Source organism: Bombus flavifrons, chromosome 10 (genome assembly GCF_040668555.2).
Source record: "Bombus flavifrons isolate JBK064 chromosome 10, iyBomFlav1_principal, whole genome shotgun sequence".
Taxonomy (NCBI): domain Eukaryota; kingdom Metazoa; phylum Arthropoda; class Insecta; order Hymenoptera; family Apidae; genus Bombus; species Bombus flavifrons.
In genome coordinates, this window is record NC_138451.1 from 7,832,666 (window position 1) to 7,852,667 (window position 20,002).

Here is a 20,002-nt window from a genome sequence, read left to right on the forward strand (position 1 = left end):
TCGTTAAGGAAACAAAATGTGGAAGAAATAAAACGTCCGAAGTATACAGTAGCTGCTGATTCTAAAATCAGATAAAATATGAATATTCGAACTTTATACGCGTCAACCTAACGTGATACCTTCTTCCTCTTCGTACAGAAGACAAGCGAGTGGTAGCGAATCCTCTTGGAAGAGGAATCGAATCGTAATTAAGACACGACAGAGGAATCGTCTGTGAAACAAACGACACACGGTGGGCGGAGATGGCTGTTGGAAATTCGATTTTAATACCCTGGAGGGGGATCGAGTCGTAAACGTCGCCGATTTTATGAAGTCATTCAGCTTTTCCCTCCCGCGGCAATAAAACGTGTTTCCTCTGCGTGAAGTATTAACCAGAAAGGATCGACCTGTCGTAAATCTTATGGCATTGCGTGTCTTTTGTATGCCCATTTAGGAAGTCACGTCTATGAAAGATCGATCGTCTGAGATCGGTGGTTACCGTTGCGAAAAGGAATTAAGAAAAGAGAATGGTTTGAGTCAACACAGGTGAAACGAAACGGTGATAAAATGTCATTGATCGTTGCTGGTTATTTCGAGAAAATTAATTGGTGTTACTGATGCAAGATTACAGGTGATTAATCTTTTCACGCAACCATTTCTTTCTACATTGCGTAAAGCATTAAATTAACCTTTATGCGACCAACCGAAGGGTATAAGTAAGTTAAGTGTTAAAAACTTTTGCATAGATTTAAGTAAAAGTATCCAAAGAATGGAGATCTGGAGGATTCTTGAGAAATATGGAACTAGGGTTGATTTTAAAATCCGTTTTTCTTATTGTTTTCTACCCAATTACGATTTTTTTTAATAAAATAAAATGTACGAAAATGGTTTCAATTTTGCATTGAATATCTTCTTGACCCATCATAATCGATTACTAAAATTTCCGTAATTTTCGAATTACGTGTTGCTTCTACCTTAAAAAGTATCTCAAGTTTGAACGGTACATGCAAAAACTGTTATTAATACGTACGATGTGTCTTCTCGATTTCGTGTCGAATATCTACCATTACGATCGATTACCGAAATTAGACGGAGCTTGAAATATAAAAATTTGTGGCTGCCAGCAAGGCGAGATAAACTACTTCTCGTGATCACCGAATGGCCACGAATTCTCAGCTAATGGATTAATCACATCTTCTTTCTCCCCTCGGCATATCCTCAAACAATCGTCAACGTCATCGTACACCTGTGCTCTCATCGTTCGACGTTTAACGCAGCGCCGACAAGAAAAATTTCACTTACTCCCCTGACTATTCTCTCCTTTCCCTTCTAATTACGATCTTGCCGTGGAACAGGACACGTGACTGGTGTTCGTAAGCGAGCCCTTGAAAAGGGGCATTGTTTCGTTGCGGAAGAAGCGTTCAGGGACACGATAGAAGCAGAAAAGATATTGCCAGGCCGCGTCATGCCGTGTCGTGGACAGTTCCACTCTTCTGCAAGCCTCTTATGCAAGTGCAAGTGCACGCGCTTAATAGGAAAGCATAGGCGTGCAACAGGTAAAATATATATGTTCGTTGGTATAATTAACACGACGAACTGTTTGACGCTGCATGAAATTCCAAGGATCAGACTTCGCAAAGATGTAGACTCGTATGATTACTAAATTGCGGGTTTCCATGCAAATTCATATTTTTGAGAACACAAATAAAATAGTACAACCTCGGTAGAAAATTGTTTTATTTATCGCGTATTATAGGAAGCACTGTAATTTGCATACTTTATACATATTTTTTTTCTTTTTTTTTTTACATATATTACGCGCATTCTGTGCAATTTTACACTTTCAAATACAAACGTATAAAAATGCACGATCTAATAATTACAGTATTTCGATTGCCTATATGAGGCTTGTTAAAAGTAAAATTTAACAATCCTTCGTTCACAATCCTACGAGGTGCATAATTATTTAAAGACGAAGATTGCCTGGAGTAAGAAATAAAGCTTCTTTGCGCAAGCGTGTTTCAAAGGTTTTGCGGCATTCAAAATGATACACCGGTGAAGTACAGTCAAACAGACGTCTTAAAAGCATCATAAAATTGAAGTCCACCTTGCTGTCTAACGATCGCGTTACTTCTGTTTGTCGTTGCTTCGAGAAAATTACGCGCATACTTGCTTAGCAAATAATGATACACCGGAATGACAGAGGCGATCTTTATGCTTGCTATTCAACATCGTCTTGCAGCCTCCATTGAGGACTCGTTAAATGTCTGAAATAAATCTTAAAGGAGTTTTTACACGCCTAACGTTGAATTGTAAAATGCAAAGTTCATGGAAAAAATTGGAAAAAAAGAAGAAAGGTTGGAATTATTTGTTTGAACCAATGTTTCCGTAAATAACACATTCCACTTCCGTTTATCCAAACAGAACTTCCATCTGTCTGGGAGATGGAAACCTTGCGTGAAACCTTGAAGTTGCTTTTTCGCTGTACTCCTCGTATTTGGTAATACTACTCGAATTTATGAAGTTACCCAACCGATAGCTTTCGAATATCAAAGAATGCCCATCGAATCTGAAACGAACATGTCATTTGACTAGATATCTTAGCTAATTAAAGCGATCACCTGGGAGACGGTTTGTATCCTGATTTGGTAATCTAATTAACTTTCTTTCTGTTCGCTGATTAGGTTTCGAGTCGTCGAATCTTTTAAGTGAAAGCTATTCTCCTAAACTACATAGCTGCATATTCAGCTTCCACGAGATGTAGAATACTTCGTAGAAAATATTCTTTTGCATGTGGAAGAGAATCAAATGTAGTAGTACTGAATCGGTAGAGCTTAAGGTTAGGAATCTTTCAATTCGAAAGTTATTTTCAGTGAAAGAGCGATACGATACTTTTTATTTTCCTATCGTTGGAAAATTTCTTAAATTCGAAGGAGGCACGGAAGGATCGTCAGTGATATGCATGATTTTTTTTTTTTAATTTTAAAGCGTGATAGTGATCTTTCTGCTCGTTAAAACGAGAATAAGATTTTCGTCGAGAAAATTGTGAACACGAAAAAACCACAGGTTAATACATAAAAATTCATTTTCTAATGAAATTTCGTATAGCACGCATAATACAGGAAGATCCGTAACTGGTGATACAAATGTGTACAGGGTGATTGTACGAGAAAAGATAAGGCGAAAATGCAAAATAAAATTGTCCCATGTGTTTCGTTTTCAAAAAAAACAAGTTCGAAAATTAAACTTGTCTAATTTTGCACCGAACAAGAGTAAATAATCGACAGCAAGTTAAGTTCCGTGTGAAAATAAGTAAAAAATGTGGAATAAAATATTTTCACAAGATGCTTTGTTCCCGAGAGACAAGAATTTGAAAATGTACAATACCATGCACAAATGTACCATTTTTAACTGAACATATTCAAACTTTATTTCTTTGAAAACGAGGGCTTAAACGAAGAAATTCTATCTCACGATCTTGATTTATTTTCGCACGTACAACAACCTTCTGCTGATCGTTTGCTCATACGCAAAGTGATCTGCGCTAAGCCAAGTTCAAGTACAGTCGATAAATTTTCAAACTCGATTTCCTCACGAACGAAACGTCGTACGAAGAAATCTTATCCCGTACTTTCCACTTGTTTTTTCACGTAGAATCACCACCACCGTGCCCGTTTCTACCACCCCAGTCACGGACCACCCTGTGCATTCGCAGAACCTGTCCACAAACGTTGCAATATACTTTGCATTTTGAACCTGCGCGCAAAAAGGCGACTCGCCACAGGATACCGGAATTGAAGCGTGTTTACGGAACTGTTACGGAGAGAAGGACCCTCGCAGAGAGGTCGCAAAGCGGAGTGCTGTAATCGAGGTCCGCGTTATTAGCAGACAATATCGGTATCTGGTCGCGTGAATAGTTGCGGATCGTTATCTACGCGATGGTACACGCAGCGGAGACATAACTTGTCCTGGACGATCGTCGCTTATCCCGCGGGATCGCGTGGGCGTTAAAGCGCGCGCGGTTCTCTCGCCCACCTGAATCGATTTCAAATGGACAACACAACCGTCGTCTGTCGCTCGTTTCGTTCTATCCGAGTGTCCTGTTAACGGTCGACGCAGTTAAAAACCAACACCGATCGCGTTTAGCCACGGGATCCTTTTACGACTTTCCGTGTTTCTCGTTACGAAGCCGTGGGATTTGTTAAGCTTCGTCGTTTCGGTAATTGTTGGCAGGTCGTTAGGAATAGCAGCCGTGTTTTACGAACAGTATGAGCCTGTGATGGTCTTTTCAGAGGATTGAGCGATAAGCTAAACGAGTCCCCTGTCGCGAAATTGAATATATTGGCAGGAGATTGTGAGAGGATATAACAGATAGCGTAAATTGAAACGTTGATAGGTTTTTGTAATACTTTGTCGTTTGTCATAGGTTTTCTTAAATATTAGTAGGAATATTATTTATATTAATGTGGTTAGATCAGGTCTGTTGTTGGTTCATTATCGGTATAGAAGTGCGTGATATTTATTTTTATTATATTTAATCTAAATTATTCACTAACTAGTCCATAATCTTAAAGCACATTATTTTCGAAAATACCAGGAAAAATGCAGTCCTGTTATTAAGTAGAATTTGTAAAGAAAATGTTTCTCACAATTCTAAGAATATATTCATTCCTGAAACAGTTTATTCCAATGTATGTTAATCACGTTTCATCTCGACCTTCTCTATCCACAACGAGTGAAATGCACAAGATTTCATGTCGGTTTAAACTATATCTCGAATTGCCAAATATTATTCGAAACAATGTTTGAAACGCAAAATATTACATGGAAGAGAGTTTAATTTTCGGAACATTCATACCGATCTCATTCACAACAATTAAAAAGCAAATATTTGGCTGGCTACGTTCTTCGATATGAATTCCAATCGAAATGTTTAAAACTTCCGAAATTGTTGGTGAAACAATGTCAAACGAAAACATTCCCGTTAACTCGCCCGAAATCCTTGCGAAATCCGCTCTATTTCCAAAACAACGAGCAACGAAACCGGCCAATCGATCGTCCCTACTGTCGCGGCGTCGACGAATCGTTTCGTCAGTAAAATTAATTGCATGTCCGTTCCTGGAATTGTTGTGAATCATATCGAGTGTTTATCGAGTGCAGCGATACGCGTTGCCACATGGACAAACACCATGCGAAACGATTTCACAACGAACGACTCGTGAGCCCCTGCGTTGCGTAATTCGACGTGCTATCCTGAACCACGGTTCGATTACCATCGATCGTTAAATATGTATGAGAGATTTAACCCTCTGTGGGCAAACTGGGTCGTCGTTGGCGAAATTTCGTCCTTGAATTTCGCCCGGAAAGAATTTTGATTTCTTCTGGAGAACGCTGGAAAAATTTGAATTGAATGGACGCGTCAGTGCTACCGGCGTGTACACGCGTCTTCTTGACGAATGATCGTTGAATTTTCGACTTGATGCATTTTAATAGAGAAATTTAGAAAGACAAAGACAGCAGTAAGGGATGAGATTAAAATAAGTTAGTTAAATTAAGATTATATTATTATAGATAGAAAAGACATGCAGTTTCTAGGAAGGAATATTTCATTATCTATTTTAATCACTAAAATTAATAAGCTTGAAATAGTACAAAAATGGAGTTTTAGAACGATTGCTCTAGGTTGTAATTTTCTAATTTCAATGACATTTATTGAGACGTAGAATCGAGGATATTATAGAATAAATGCAGTTATAAATCTCATTTAAGAAATTATATCCAGTGTTTTTTTTCATATTTCAGTATGTTATAGCCTGTATCATTAAATTATTACGTTCGTTGTTGGTAATTAAAAGTCTTCGAAATAAACGATACAATTAATTTTGACATGTTAAACGCGATTCATGCAAAAAGTGGGACGTCTGAAGGAAAATGCAACGTTCTCCTCGACCGTAAAGGGTTAGAAAGCATACATGGACATCGGATAATGGAGGATGGAAGTGGGTAGTAAATCATGGAATAGACCATGTCAAAACGTCCTTCAATATATCATTGTAGGAACGTGCTTAAGGAAATGTCGTAGGTGTGAGAAAATTCTTCGAACATCAGGTAGGTATGATTGAGATGTTTGAAAAACAAGAATTCGAAGATTGACTACGTCTAAAAGTCATTTTCTTGGTAGTAAGAGAGTTATTTATAGATGTACAAAATTTACATAGCTTCGAAGTACGTATAACGTTACGACACGTAGGGAACTATTAAAACAGTGAATTTTTTAATCATTAGCCTACGTCACAAGGTATTTCCAAACTGCCTTTGACTTTCCCATAATCTCGTTCTTAAAACTGTCGATCATCTCCAAGTTTCTACTTTTTTTTAATAAACTGAAGTTTTGGTTGGAAGCATTAGTTCACACAGCAAGTGATTTTTATCACAATTTCATAACGATATAATAATTTCCTAATCTTCCAAAGAAATCTTCCAACATCCTCTCAAGAATAATTTTCAAATATTTTCAATAGTTTCCTAATTTCCTAAACATCCTATTTCGCTTCAACAGATACGTCCATCTAAACCAAACTTCCAAATTTTACACCAAAATATAATAGCGACGTTTCTTCTCCCTTCTCCCTTCTCCCTTCAAATTTCAACACTGGCGCCTTCAACCAAATCCTCTACCTATCCTAACCTTGAAAAAACATCTCCACAGAGTCATCACAGCCTCGATCACTATCATTTTCGAATCGGCAGAAACAGCACTTCCATCCCGTTTCCCATATCAATCAACCAAGCGAACATCGTATTCTTCACCGGCCTGCCAGGTGTTTGTTTCCGCGTCCTTCGAAAAATCCCTCTTCCTCCGTTGTGACAGACGTCCTCGAGATCGTGCCAATTATGGTGACCAGATGCCAAGCCTGGCGATTTAGCAGATGGAAAAGGTTCACGGCCACGACGATCACCTTGGTCGATCCCGCGAGACTAATGCGCTTAGACCCTTTCTTCCTATACACACCGATCGTCGATGATCACGATCTCGTCGATCCTGTTCCCGGGTAATAATTACCGGCTGGCTGTCAGTGCCAGGTCAATGGGAAAGCATTGGAACGGCTACGAGAATCGACAGCTTCCGCGGGTCGTTAAACCTGAAACGCTTCTCGCTGCCGTGCGCCACCAGGATACGTGGCTCCGCGACTCTTTTCGTCGTGATCGATGCATTAGCAATTAGAACGCGGAATTGGGTCTCTCTCTCTCTCTCTCTCTGTCGATGATTCTCTTCCTTTCAATTGGAAATCGATCGAGTAGTTGTGTAAGACGAAGCTGGTTAGAGATGTGGAGGTACAAGTGGTGATCAGGTAGCAGGTTTCTAATTGCTTTAGCAACGGTTTAAACAATTTTGCAAGAATTTTGGGGAATTTGGAGAACCGAAGCATTGCGCGTTGGACGTTGCTTTGCTTGATCGTTTGGCGGGAGATAGAGCGTGGGTGCTGAGTGATTTGATTTGAGTGCTTTGTACAATAGAAGCACGACGAGGAATAGTTTAGGTTACGTAGGATTCTTCGAGGGAAAAGATTTTGGAAATTCGATACAGAATAATAATATTCGGATCTGGGGATCGTACAATAGCTTCGATTAAACGATGTTGTAAATTTTCTGTAGAATAGGATGTACAAACGCGTGGAATATTTAGAGCAAAGATTCGAGGAATCTGGTTAGCAAATCAAATCAAACTCATTAGTTAGTTTCGATTAAAGAAGTAACGCAAAGATTACGAGTCAAAGTAGATTAACATAAACGAATCTTTAACTAGCGTACTACATAAAGCGAAAGCTCGTTTCCACGAAACGACACGATTCTCGAAACGTCTGAAAGAATCGTAAAGGAAGTGACTACGATCTTCTTCTCGTGGTGCAGCAGGTCGGAAGTGTTTCGAGCATCGACGATCGGTCGGAAGGTCAGAGGTGAGGCCTCGAGCGTGCCTCGAAAATAGAACGTGGTCACGTGGTGGGTACCGGTTTAGGCCGTTTCTATTTCAATTATCGCGCGACCGGGCAATTTGCTGGCGTTTAATCGCCGCCGAATCGCCGGCTAGCTTCGGGCTCGATTATAATTCTCTTCTCCACGTGTGTATACGTGGGGTTAGAGCAAAGTGAAACGGCGCGCGTGCGCGACCATCCGAGATCTAGATCGGGACTTTCCAGCCGCTCGTTCAGGAATGTTGATTAACGTGTTAATTAAGCGGCGCCGTTCATGCAAAAATTCGAACTGGTAGAAATGAGAAGAAAATTATTTCTCGTCGTGTATCTCGTTTTTCGTTTACGGTGGTTCAATGAAATTCAGCTCTTTTCCCGAAGGGATAAGATAATGTTCGGGTCGAAAGTGAAATCGAAATTTTCTTTTCTTTTTTTTCTCTCCCTCTCTCTCTGTTTGTTTTTAAAGTCATTCCGCGGGAGGAAAACTGGAAGTTACATGGACCCAGTTTCGTCTGTGGCTTACGTAAGAGAAAAGTTGCCACGATTATCCCGCCATTTTTTCCCCAACTTTCTAAAATTTCTAAGTGTTACGTTATGTCCAGTGGAATGGTTCGATCAAGTTCGAGAAGTTGAGCAGAATTTAACGCCAGATTCCTTCTTTTAGTTACGATTTTCAGTCTCTTAGATATTTTTCACATTGAGTAGAATAGTACGACAGAGACGAGTTTATGCAAATTTCAGTCTCTGTAGAACGATCTTTAATCGATCGAAACAGATTTATTTTTTTCTACTTGATACGTTTCATTTACATTCTGTGCCATTTAATAGCAACTTCGTCATTGTTTGTTCGATCGCTATTTAATTTTGCTTTTTATCTCGCTTTCTATTCGATAGTCGTACTAATCTTTTTTCTCTCGTTTGTCTTTTTTTTCAGGAAAATGGTTGTCTTTACTCTCACATACGATGGGGCGAGGCTTTCGTGGTCGTTTACAGCGTGACGTGCAAACGAAGTTTTCAGGAAGCTCGCGGATTGCTGAAGCAACTGGCTGACTTACGTCTACCATCCTACTTCACTGCTCTGTTGCTCGGCAACAAGAGAGATCTGGATCATGCTCGGTGAGTGTTAGATCCAACTATACGCGTTAAGATTAGCGAATTAAAGGTCACAGCCGCTGCGGAGATTAATTCGGTATTCTAGTACGGGAACATGGTCGCATAAACGATAATATCTCGACGATTCTAACCGAAGGAAAATTATTAAAATCCCACAAAATTTTTGGTATAAAGTTGTATTAATCGTCGTGAATATCGAAATATCTAACCGAGTTACACGATATTAGATCGACGTGAAAATATCAGTCTACGATGTTACATATACTGTTGCTTTATACAGAATACTAAGTCCCGTTAGCGCTATAGCAGAGAACTATAAAAGAGATTTTGAGTTTAGAGAACCGATCGACGTAATCTTATTATCACTACAAACGTAAATGGCTTGGTAAGGTTTCTGTGTCAGAAAGTTATCAGAAAACACAAATATCAAGTCCATAATAATTCTACGTAATTTTATTAACATAACTGTTTCAAGCAAGAATATTTTGGTCTTTTGTATCTAAAAGTTATCGGGAACCATAAATATCGAGTCTAAAAGTTTGGAAAGTTGCTTGATATAATGTTATTAACTGAACGAGTCACCTCGACCAGTTCAATGTCTCTCGTTTTTGTATGAAAAAGCTACCAGGAAACATAAATATCAAAGAACCTATAATCTTGTAGAATTAAAATCCAAAAAATTATCAGAAAATCCGAGTCCAAAATAAAGCGCAGGTCCAAACGAGATCCAAGTAGAAGTATCAAGCGTAAAAGTTTAGAAAGTTGCTCGACATAATTTTATTAACTTAACAGCTTCAAACAAAAATATTCTCGTCTTTTATATCCAAAAATTATCAGGAAATATAAATATCAGGTCTAAGAGTTCAGAGGATTGCTCGACATCGTTTTATTAACAAACAGAATCTCCTCGACTACTTTAGTATCTCGGTCTTTTGTATCAAAAAATTATCAGGAAACATAAATGCCAAAGAACCTGTAATCTTCTAGAATTAGAAACCAAAAATGATCAGAGTATATAAATACCAAGTGTAAAAGTTTAGAAAGTTGCTCGACATAATTTTATTGACGCAACAACTTGGAACAAAAATATCCTGCTCTTTCATGTCCAAAAATTATCAGCAACTATAAATACCAAGCCTGAGAGTTTAGAGAATTAGCATAATTTTATTCACAGAACGAATCATCTCGACCACTTCCATGCGTCGATCTTTTGTATCAAAAAATTTCTATCAGGAAACATAAATATCAGAGAACCTGTCATCTTCTAGTTCGAGTCCCAAATACATTATGCATATTACGTTACAGGATTTTCCATGGTTGAAAAGTTAATATTTTTTAAACTGAATGAAACCTACGGTGAAGAAGAAAAAAGAAAAGAAGGAGTCGATCCGTTACACTGGAACCACTCATAAAGAAAACAGGGATCCAACGATCGAATGGAAGGCACGGCCATTTGAATTTTCCACGCGACTAGCACCGACGATACAAAGGAAAAGCTTGGAAGTGGCGATCGACGTGGCCGATCGAAATCGCGTCGACTAATCGGATCGAGCGATTCTCGACGCGCTCCGGCCCGCGTCAATCGCCTCGTTACAAAACCGTTAAACATAATAAACACGGTGGACGGTGCAGTGGTCTGACCCGTTTCTCGCGCGGCCCCCGAGTCTTCGACACACTTTTCCCCTGGTTTGATTGTCATCTAATTGCTGGTCCTTGTCCATGGTACGGAAAGAATCGCGATATCATTGGCCAACTGCCGGTCGCCGAATACTCGCTGACTTCACGATCACGCCCCTGGCGATTTCACGCTGTCTTGCGTGTATAAATATGTACTTATGCTCGTACAGCTTCGTGCAAAAGTTTGACTCTTCTAAACAGAGTAAGAAGCAAGATGCTCTCCTTCTGTTATTTTGATCATCTAACCCTGTTGCGATCTTCCAATTTTTATATCCTGATCTTATTCTTGCAACGATAAGCAAAAAGAATATTAAGAGTAATATTAAAAAGAAACAAAATCTTTATATCTCGAAATTGAAACAGATAAGTTGCTTTTTTTAAAGTTAAGAAATTTTTTAACGATAGTTACGCTGTTAACTCGAAGATGACCCAGAGAACGCGCTAACTCTTTAACTTAGACCTGACTCCTTGTTCATCTAATTTTATTTTCCTTATTTAATCTAACATTGAAAATTATATATAAGCTCGTATCGACGTTTTATAAATTTCATTTGTGCCAATCAATCGCGACAGTAATATTTTCCTGTTAATAAGATGATTCATGTAATTATGGTTATAGAGAATTAAGTGATTCTTAATGTTTAGAATACCAAATATAATTATTCATACTTATCACACTTGGGACTTTGTTCCGAATAATTTATACAAGCCTGATTGATTAAGAGAAAGAACGATATAGTGGTGTTTTATTTGGAAGAAAGTGACGGGCGTGTCTGTTGCCGATTGAACTACGGTTTCGATTAGCTTCGACTTTGATTGGATTTTGTATGACGAGTTAAATACGAGTTCCGTGAATCGTCAGAGTTGGCGTCTTCATCGAGCGTACAAAAGTATTCGTTGGCTCTAAAAATAAAAAAAAGAACCTAAAACAGTATTCTTTTTTTAATTGCTTGACTCATTGTTTAAGCTGGACAGATGTAAAATTAGATCAGAATGTCGAGAATTTGGCACGATCTATTTTTCAACGATTGATCATTTCATGGGACAACTTGTAATTAACCGTCTTTGTAAACAACAACTACGGTTCTATAACTAAATAGTCCAAGATGATACTTAGAATTGATCTCAAAGTTCTGATAGAATACAACTTTTTTCGTACTTGATATAAACGATATATAACAGCGTCGTGTCTGTATTTTACATTTTCAACATTGTCTACTCATTTTCAATTTTTTCTATAGAAGGAACAAAGATTCCTTTTCGTTAAATATGGTACAAGGATGTCAAAGAATTGGCACATTTATCTCGTAGCGAAAGTTTCGAGCTCTGATTTTTTCTTTGGGCCCTATTCATCGCGAACACTTAAATGTTACACGAAATACCTAACGGTATTGATGATAGTAATACGTCTACCAATCGGTTACTCGAGAGCTCCAGTTCTTAATGTAGGCGAAAAACTGTACTAAACTTTTTCGATTCTTCGATCGACACGCATATCCCCATGAAGAAATTTGACAAGCCAAATTAGGTGCGTACAAAGAAATTGCAGCTGGAAGGAAATTTTCAATTTAATTTTTCCTCCTTGTTCCTACCTGTATACACTCGAACGTTGCATGGAATACCTAACGGTATGGATCATAGCGGATTACGTGTAGCGACACAGTGCTCAAGAGTCCTAGTTTGCGATCCAGGTGACAAATTACACTGAGAGGTCTTTAAAAACTTAATGAGTCTGAAATTGCTGTTTCTTCTTTATCTTTGCGTATAATAACAAGCCAGATGTAGCAGATTATTGTAGCTTGGTAAATATTATTATTATCGATCGTTTGTTCTGTTGGCAAGATTGTTACTTTACCAGAATATCGCAATCGTTTCTTTCTCAGATTCATATTCGTTAGACGATCCAGTCTGATAACAACGGTGAGTCATTGTTTATTATTCTATCTAATAAAGAATACTTGATTCACTATGTTAATTCAATTCGAGAACTTTTATCTCAGAAACGTGTCTTACAGATAGAACGTATCTTAAGTAGATACAGACGATCATTCTCCGTGATATAAGTCTACTGTTAAGTTGATACGTACGATAATATTTCGCTACATAAGTCTGCTGTTAAGTAGATACAGACAATCGTATCTTGCCGTATAATTATAGATAACGCCTACGATTTTATTTTCCTTACTTAATCTAACATTGAAAGTTATATATAAGCTCGTATCGACGTTTTATAAATTTCATACGATAATTGCGTAATATGATGATTATAAGAAAGTTAATAAGCGTTGCTTCTAATTATTACCACATCGTTAATTTCTATGGTTCGATCAAATCCACGTAACGTTACCACGAGTCGATCAAAGTGTCCGTGGCTGCTTATGAGCGATAACGTACCTGTTCGTCCTATTAATCTCGAGCAGTTCACTTTCCCGATACATGGAGCCCGCGTAGTACTCGCGTACACGCGTGCGTAGACGGTTGCTAGCGCGTGTGCGCTCCGCGATCCGGTAACAGGATCTTCGCGAAACGTTTCCTAGACGAGGTGAGATTTCGCTTGGCGCACGCGATTCGCCAGCTACCGCTTCGCGTCCCTGTTTTTTTCCTGTCACCTACTCTCTCATCCGAAGCTCTCTCGTGATCCACACGCGGTGTCTCTCGACCGCGCGCCGCCTCGCCGCGTGTCTTGGATCGGTGCCTGGTGGCGTGAAACGCGAAACGAGGCGCCACACCGACCGCACTCCGACACCAGAGACCGTTTCGAGCACGACACCCGGTAGTGGTCGCGACTGCTCGCTCATCTAGAAACCGTTCACGCGATCTTCGCTCCGACAGCGATCTGTTTACGCGCGCGAGCGAGCGCGAGTCATCCAACACTGGCCGACTTGGATACGCCTCTGTCTACTGGCTATCCTGGTCGACGCATCTCTAGATCGATTCAGGCCGTGTCTGTCCGTCGAACGTCGTTCTACGGACGATGCTAAATGGAGGTTATCAGCTTTCCTCTCTTTTTCTTTTTATAGAATTATAGAGCTTATTGTCTCTGCCGCTTCGTACCACTTTTCCATTGCTGCTTCAACAACTCTCTATCATTTCTCGTTGCTTGCAATGGCTTCCATCGGTGTTTTAGTACACTCGCTGGGTAGATTATTTTAGCGAAAATTCTATTGTTATATTTAATATATCAATTATTATTGTTAATATATCAATTATTGTCGTTGTATTTAATATATCAACTGTTATCGTTACGTATAATATTAAATATATGAAAATGTTTTTTTCTTATTATATATCAAAATCTTTTTCGTATTCGTGTTTCGCGTAATGTTTCAAAGTTGCTTTTATACTTGTCGAGGTTGTCGTGTTATCGAGGCTAAAAATGCCCTCCTTCTCAGTGGCGATTCAAGTTTACGTTTTCGAGATATTGCAAGGATTTCTTGTAACAGATAAGTGGGACTGAAAGTTTCTGGCTTTGCGATAGTAATTAATAGCGTACTATGTAGTTTCATACAAGTTAATTGACGCTGATGGATAACGATATCATAAATGAGTCGAGTCAGAAGATTTCTTCTTAACAACTAGACTGCGGATTTTTACGCGTTTATAGGAAATTTGAAAGCGCAGAATCGCGCACAATGCACGTACGAAAAATATATCAAATATTCGAAACGTAGTGCTTTCTATAACTCTTTGTAGGTGAAACACTTTTCTACCAAGGTTTCGTTTTTTCAATTATATTCTTAGATATGAATTTTCACACAAATTTTCTTTTCCTGCTAGAGCGTATAAAGATTTCCGATGGTGCCGCGTTTACTTACGTTTAATTCTAAATCGTGAAGCAAGATCTTTCATCTTCTGTGGATTTCTCCAAGCGTTGATAACGCAGAGCAATCGTCCGGACCGATTTTCTCTGTTCGTACAAAACGCGAAACGAAGGTGTGGTTAACATTTTGAACCGACTCGCGACGTTGTGCATTTTACGCAATCCTCGTATTAATACGAACTTAAAGTGCATCATCGAGCGTTGCGTGATTCGGACGGGAGAAAGCTAGGAAATCGAACCAGTCGCCAATTTTTCCCATATCCCCTGAAAGTTTGTGATAAAGATTGGCCTACGAACAGCTGCTTATTAACCTTGTCAAAACGAGCACTGGCTTCTGAATAATAACTAGAGATAGTTAATGGAAATGAGTTTCGATTCGATAAGGTGAGCTACATAGCAGACATATGGTATATATCTGTTTATTGAAAAGGGTGTAAGTAGATTAGTTAGGCTTTTGTATGTGTGATTATTTATTACGAGGAAACATTCAATTATATATAATAATTTATTTTTATTCGCGATATACTGAAAAGTGCGATAGGTGTTTTATATATTGTGATTCGAACGTGTGAAGAAGAGAGAGTGAGAGTAGGAGGGAGGGCTTGTGCACGTAACAAATTGACAATTGGGGAAAGTAGGAGAATAATTGTAATTTTTTTCAGAAACGAGATAAATGTACAAAGAAAGGTTACACGATCTTGGTATTTGTCTAGTGGATTTTCTGATGAGTAGCTTACAAATTTTTATGCTTTTATGGGAAATTTAAGAGAGAAAACAATGCACAGAATGCGCGTAACACGCAGAAATATATGAAATGTGCAAGGTTCAGCAGCTATTATGATACTTGAGCTAGATAAAAACAAACTTCTGCTTAGATTACATTCTTTTCTTTGCCTTTATAAAAATATGAATTTGCATAAATAGCCGCAAATTATGAGTTTCCGAGATTTCTCTTTATCTGTAAAATATCTCATATTCTTAGAGAATATTCTACCAAATATATCAAATATATATATTTCACAAAATGTCCTAATATCCTACGTTTTCTAAAAGCGTACAGAGATATGGAATCTATTTAAAAATTATAAAAATATTTCGTAAACTGCTATAATAAATAAAAAGTGGAGCTGTGCGTCGCTAATACTAAAGGCGTAACATACTTTCCAATATCTCTCAATATTTTTTCTTTTACCAAGAAATATTTCAAAATCTTGGAAGAAATTCTCGAAACGAACGACGAATGCAACGTTTGACAAGCTTGTCAAAAATATTATTTAATCGCGCCAGACGATCTCTTAACGTGAAAATCGATGAAAAATCTAACGGGAAAAGATACATGATTTCGCTTTCGTGGCTCGCAAGATCGTACGAAGGAGGGAAAACTCAATTACTTTTCGTCTCGGCTTCATTCGTCATTCGAACTGTACGTCCGACTGAATTGACTATTTAGAAACTTTTTGAACAATCCCAGCCTTTCGAGCTCGTTTCATATGCAAATCCTCGGCGATTTTTCGCATCTTTTGAGTAGTCAGTGTCTGAAGGTACTCAAGAGTGAATCACAGCTTCGCGTGTTTTGTGTCGGGCCGGGAGAAAGCTGGCAAACGGTAGTCTTTATCGTCGTAACTTGCGATAACCTTCCATTTCCAGTTTACCGATGCTTCCCTTAAAAATAATCGTGTTCGTGATTGATGGATCGTTGAACGGTCTTTGATTGCTCTTGAGTGGAAAATCACCGTGCCAAGAGAATTCTCGTTTCGAGTATCTTGAATGAAAATTTCTAAAGCGATTGGGACATTACCGGGAATTTCGATGCTTGCACGGTACTTTACTGAATTGCTGCAACCTGATGCAAGTTTATTTAGCAATCGAGTTAATTACTAATGGCTGAATAATTGCATTTCTTTTTTACAACATTAAATTTTTTATTCTTTGGCGCAGAAATGTCTCTTCCACTACTAAACACGGTGTAAAATTTTCCCAAGAAATCTCCATTTTTATTTACGATATTAAGCTTTTTTCGTTTGAAAATTGCAATATATTTCTTTGCATTTATGCGAAACTTGAAATTACGAAAACCTACAAAATGCATACAGTATACGAAAATACGTAAAATATAGAAAAGCAGAGTGCTGTAATTGTTGACACGTAAAACGAATCTCTGTTTAAGTTGTACTTCCTTAGTTTTGTCTATGGAATGTATAAATTCGCATAAAAATCCGCCATATAATAATTGATAACATACCAATAACGACATGGAGTAATTAAATTGTTAAAATACACCAGAACCAAATTAATTAAGCTTTCATACTCCAGACAAATTCTGGCTTTTTATCTGCATCATGGCTTCCCATATCTGACGATAAATCTACATTTTTACCGTACCAAGGGAAATTAAAACGATCTGATTCGCACGTTTTAAGATCGTTTCGATGGGGACGTAAGGCAACGAAGATGCAGTTCCGCATGAAATTGAATTTGACACGAATGCTTTCGCTTCATCCTCGGGCAGAAAAGCCAGTGACACGTAGGTGAACCGGATACCGATATCCCTTATAGGCTACAGCCCTGGAACAGGAATTTCCTGGGCGATCCCCGTAGGAATGCGGATCGTCGTTAGCGAAGACACGTTTCCCACTTTTTTACTCGTCGCTCGCGTTCCTGTATTCATTTACAAACCTCTCTGCATACCGGCCAGCGTCCGATGGATTATCTAACAGTCACGATCAGTATCATCGCCACGATCTTTCCATGTTTCTTCCTCAATTCTCTATGATTTAGGCTATTTTTTTAAATCTTAATCCGAAAATTTCTTTCTTCTTAATAATTTCTGGCCAACATTGTTTCGGAAAAAGGACTCTTCTTAAGAAATCACGTAAGAGCAATATGACTATCAATTTTTGTAACGATGCTTGTGGAAAGATACTTTGGAAAGTAGTTTCTGCTAATAATTTAAAAGTAATTCGCAGAGATGCTCCACTTTTTGGAAGAACTTTTACTGAGAAATATTTTTAGACGTAGTTGTTGGTAATCGTTAAAATGTATTAAAAAGTACCATTCTTACCATTGGTATGGTATTGGTATTGGTGTGGGTTTTAAATATTTCGTAATTTAATCGTTGCAAATCCAGAAGAGAATTTATAGAATCTTTTAGAATTTATGGGATGTACAATGATAGACGTTATCGCTGCACTTGTCTTCTTACATCGATCGGTATCTTATCGAGTTTCCTATCTCACTTAAATCTCATTTTCTATTGCTATCGTTCCGACGATACGACGCAAGTGAATTTCTCAATCACAGTTGTCTGAATCGATACGTAAGACAAAAGATACGTGTCTGAAAGTAGCGAAATCAGTGCAAGAGATGATCAAAATTTTTCGTGACAAATGAGAAAAATTGACGACGAGGGAAATACATTTCTACGATCGATGTTCTTCTTTCCTTCGTTATTAGTAATATCGTCGTTCATTTTTATAAAAGCGATATGATCGATTCGAATCAAATATGCGACAAATTATATTAATGGGCAAGTTGAAGAAGCTAAGAAATTGAATAAATATCCCACATTTATTCTCTGATATATCTAAACATCAGTCTCGTTATCATTAACGAGCTAGCAAATTTAATAAACATTCCACGTTTCTGGTATTCTTATACCGTCAGTGTTAATTTTGTTATTATTAATGCTTTACTTTTGGAAACAAGTTTCGTTTGCAAATTGACAGGAAAAACGGCACGTATCGAGAAAATCGTGAACGAAGGAATTTGCTAAATAGTCCCACGCGAGTTATACTATAACTCAGGGACAAATTTGCCCAAGCCTAAGCGATATTTGATGCGATAAAAACGCAGTAGACGAATATGAAACGGCATTCCTCGTGATCCCGACGTTAATCTAGCTAGCGGATTAACCGCAGACAAAAGGTTGTACAGTGACGAAAGATAATTCTTGCTGATTGATGACGTACCTCGTCGAGCCTAGGAAAAGGTGGAAGGTTGCAGGATCTGCCAACTTCCTGAAACTGTTTCTCACGACGCGTATCGGGCAACGATTCGAATCACTATCGAAACACCAAAGATATCGTGGCAAGGAATTTCCATACAGATAATATAAGAATTTTTCTCAGCTGTGATGTGTTAAGAAAGTAATATAATATGGAATAATATCGATTATCGGAATTCAATAATTGGAAGAAATTATCGAGGGAGGAGAACGAAGAATATTAACTCTGTATTGAATTTTTGTAGCGCAAAAGGGAATTAAGCGATAAAATGTAACTATTAGGTGATAGCAGAACATTTTTGAAGAAACTGCGGTTAGTACTTGCAATTAGTATATTTAGAGCGCGTTACTTAAATTAAAGTAGAATCTTATCGCGGATAGCCAACAAATGCAACTTTTACGTAATTATACTAATATCAATTTCCTGATAATTAGACGCATTTTACCTACAATTAGCCTAGTAAATTGCAACTTCGTAGATAGAACTGTTACAGAAGCTACGTATACCTACATTACCATGGATATCAATATCAATATTAATTTTGATCTAACGTTCCGGACAAATTTATCAGAAATCTTTTACGATTATTAATTATCAAACGAGGAAATGAATTGCGAGCACAAGAACACTATTCCAAAACGTTCAAATATTATTTGTTTTGACACTTACACGTACCGTTTGCTAGACCCAACAGGTTCTTTACATTTTTAACTATCTTACGTTAAAATATTCCTCTTTGGTCATCGAGTGATACTAAATGAAAAAAATCAACAGTCATGTTTTTCCTCCGATTTTCATCCGTAATATATTCAGTCAACCAGTCTGACAATGGTAAAATTACGATTCGAGCGAAACAAGTACAAGCAGTACGGCCTGCCTCTGTTATATTTAACCTGAATCCTCACCGGGAGTGCCAGTCGAAATTGCAAGGTGGAGAATTAAACGTACGCAAGAAGAAAAAACAATGCCTAGAAAAAGACACAAGCGCGCAATAATATACTTTTTAGCGTCTAGTAACATTATTGTTTAAATACGATTCATAATATATCGCAAAGACGGCCATCATTCCTGCGGCAACTGATTAAATTTACGGCAGGACAAACGGCCGATTTTTCAAGCTGATGATGGGCGGAATCGCGAGAAAGAGTCCTCTGATGGTCGGATGGTAGAAGCCGTGAGAGGCAGCCGCGTCGTTGCGACCGGTAGCCGGCACGGCCGTCTTAATGGAGTTCATAAAGATTAGAAGGAAGACTGGGTTGGCCGCGGGGCTGGTGAAACCACTCTCCCGGCGAACGAGTTATCGCCGCTTTAGATACATCCGAGGCGGCGTCCGGCCGCGAATATCGTCCATCGATAAACTTATCGCGAAATATCAGCTGGCGAATCCCTCGAAGCCACGTTCGCCGCTCGGCTGACAAACTGGTTCGCCGGCTGAAAAC

The 20,002-nt window shown here is 38.4% G+C and overlaps 1 protein-coding gene across 3 annotated transcripts in view; it reads left to right on the forward strand.

Moving 5' to 3' along the window:
* LOC138184451 (ras-related and estrogen-regulated growth inhibitor) overlaps positions 1–20,002 on the forward strand; it is an 87,569-nt gene that overhangs the window by 55,725 nt on the left and 11,842 nt on the right. For all 3 annotated transcript variants that reach the window (XM_069122435.1, XM_069122436.1, XM_069122437.1), the window contains one exon: positions 8,884–9,065. In XM_069122435.1, the coding sequence (XP_068978536.1) occupies positions 8,884–9,065 (182 nt within the window). The remainder of the gene's footprint in view (positions 1–8,883; positions 9,066–20,002) is intronic.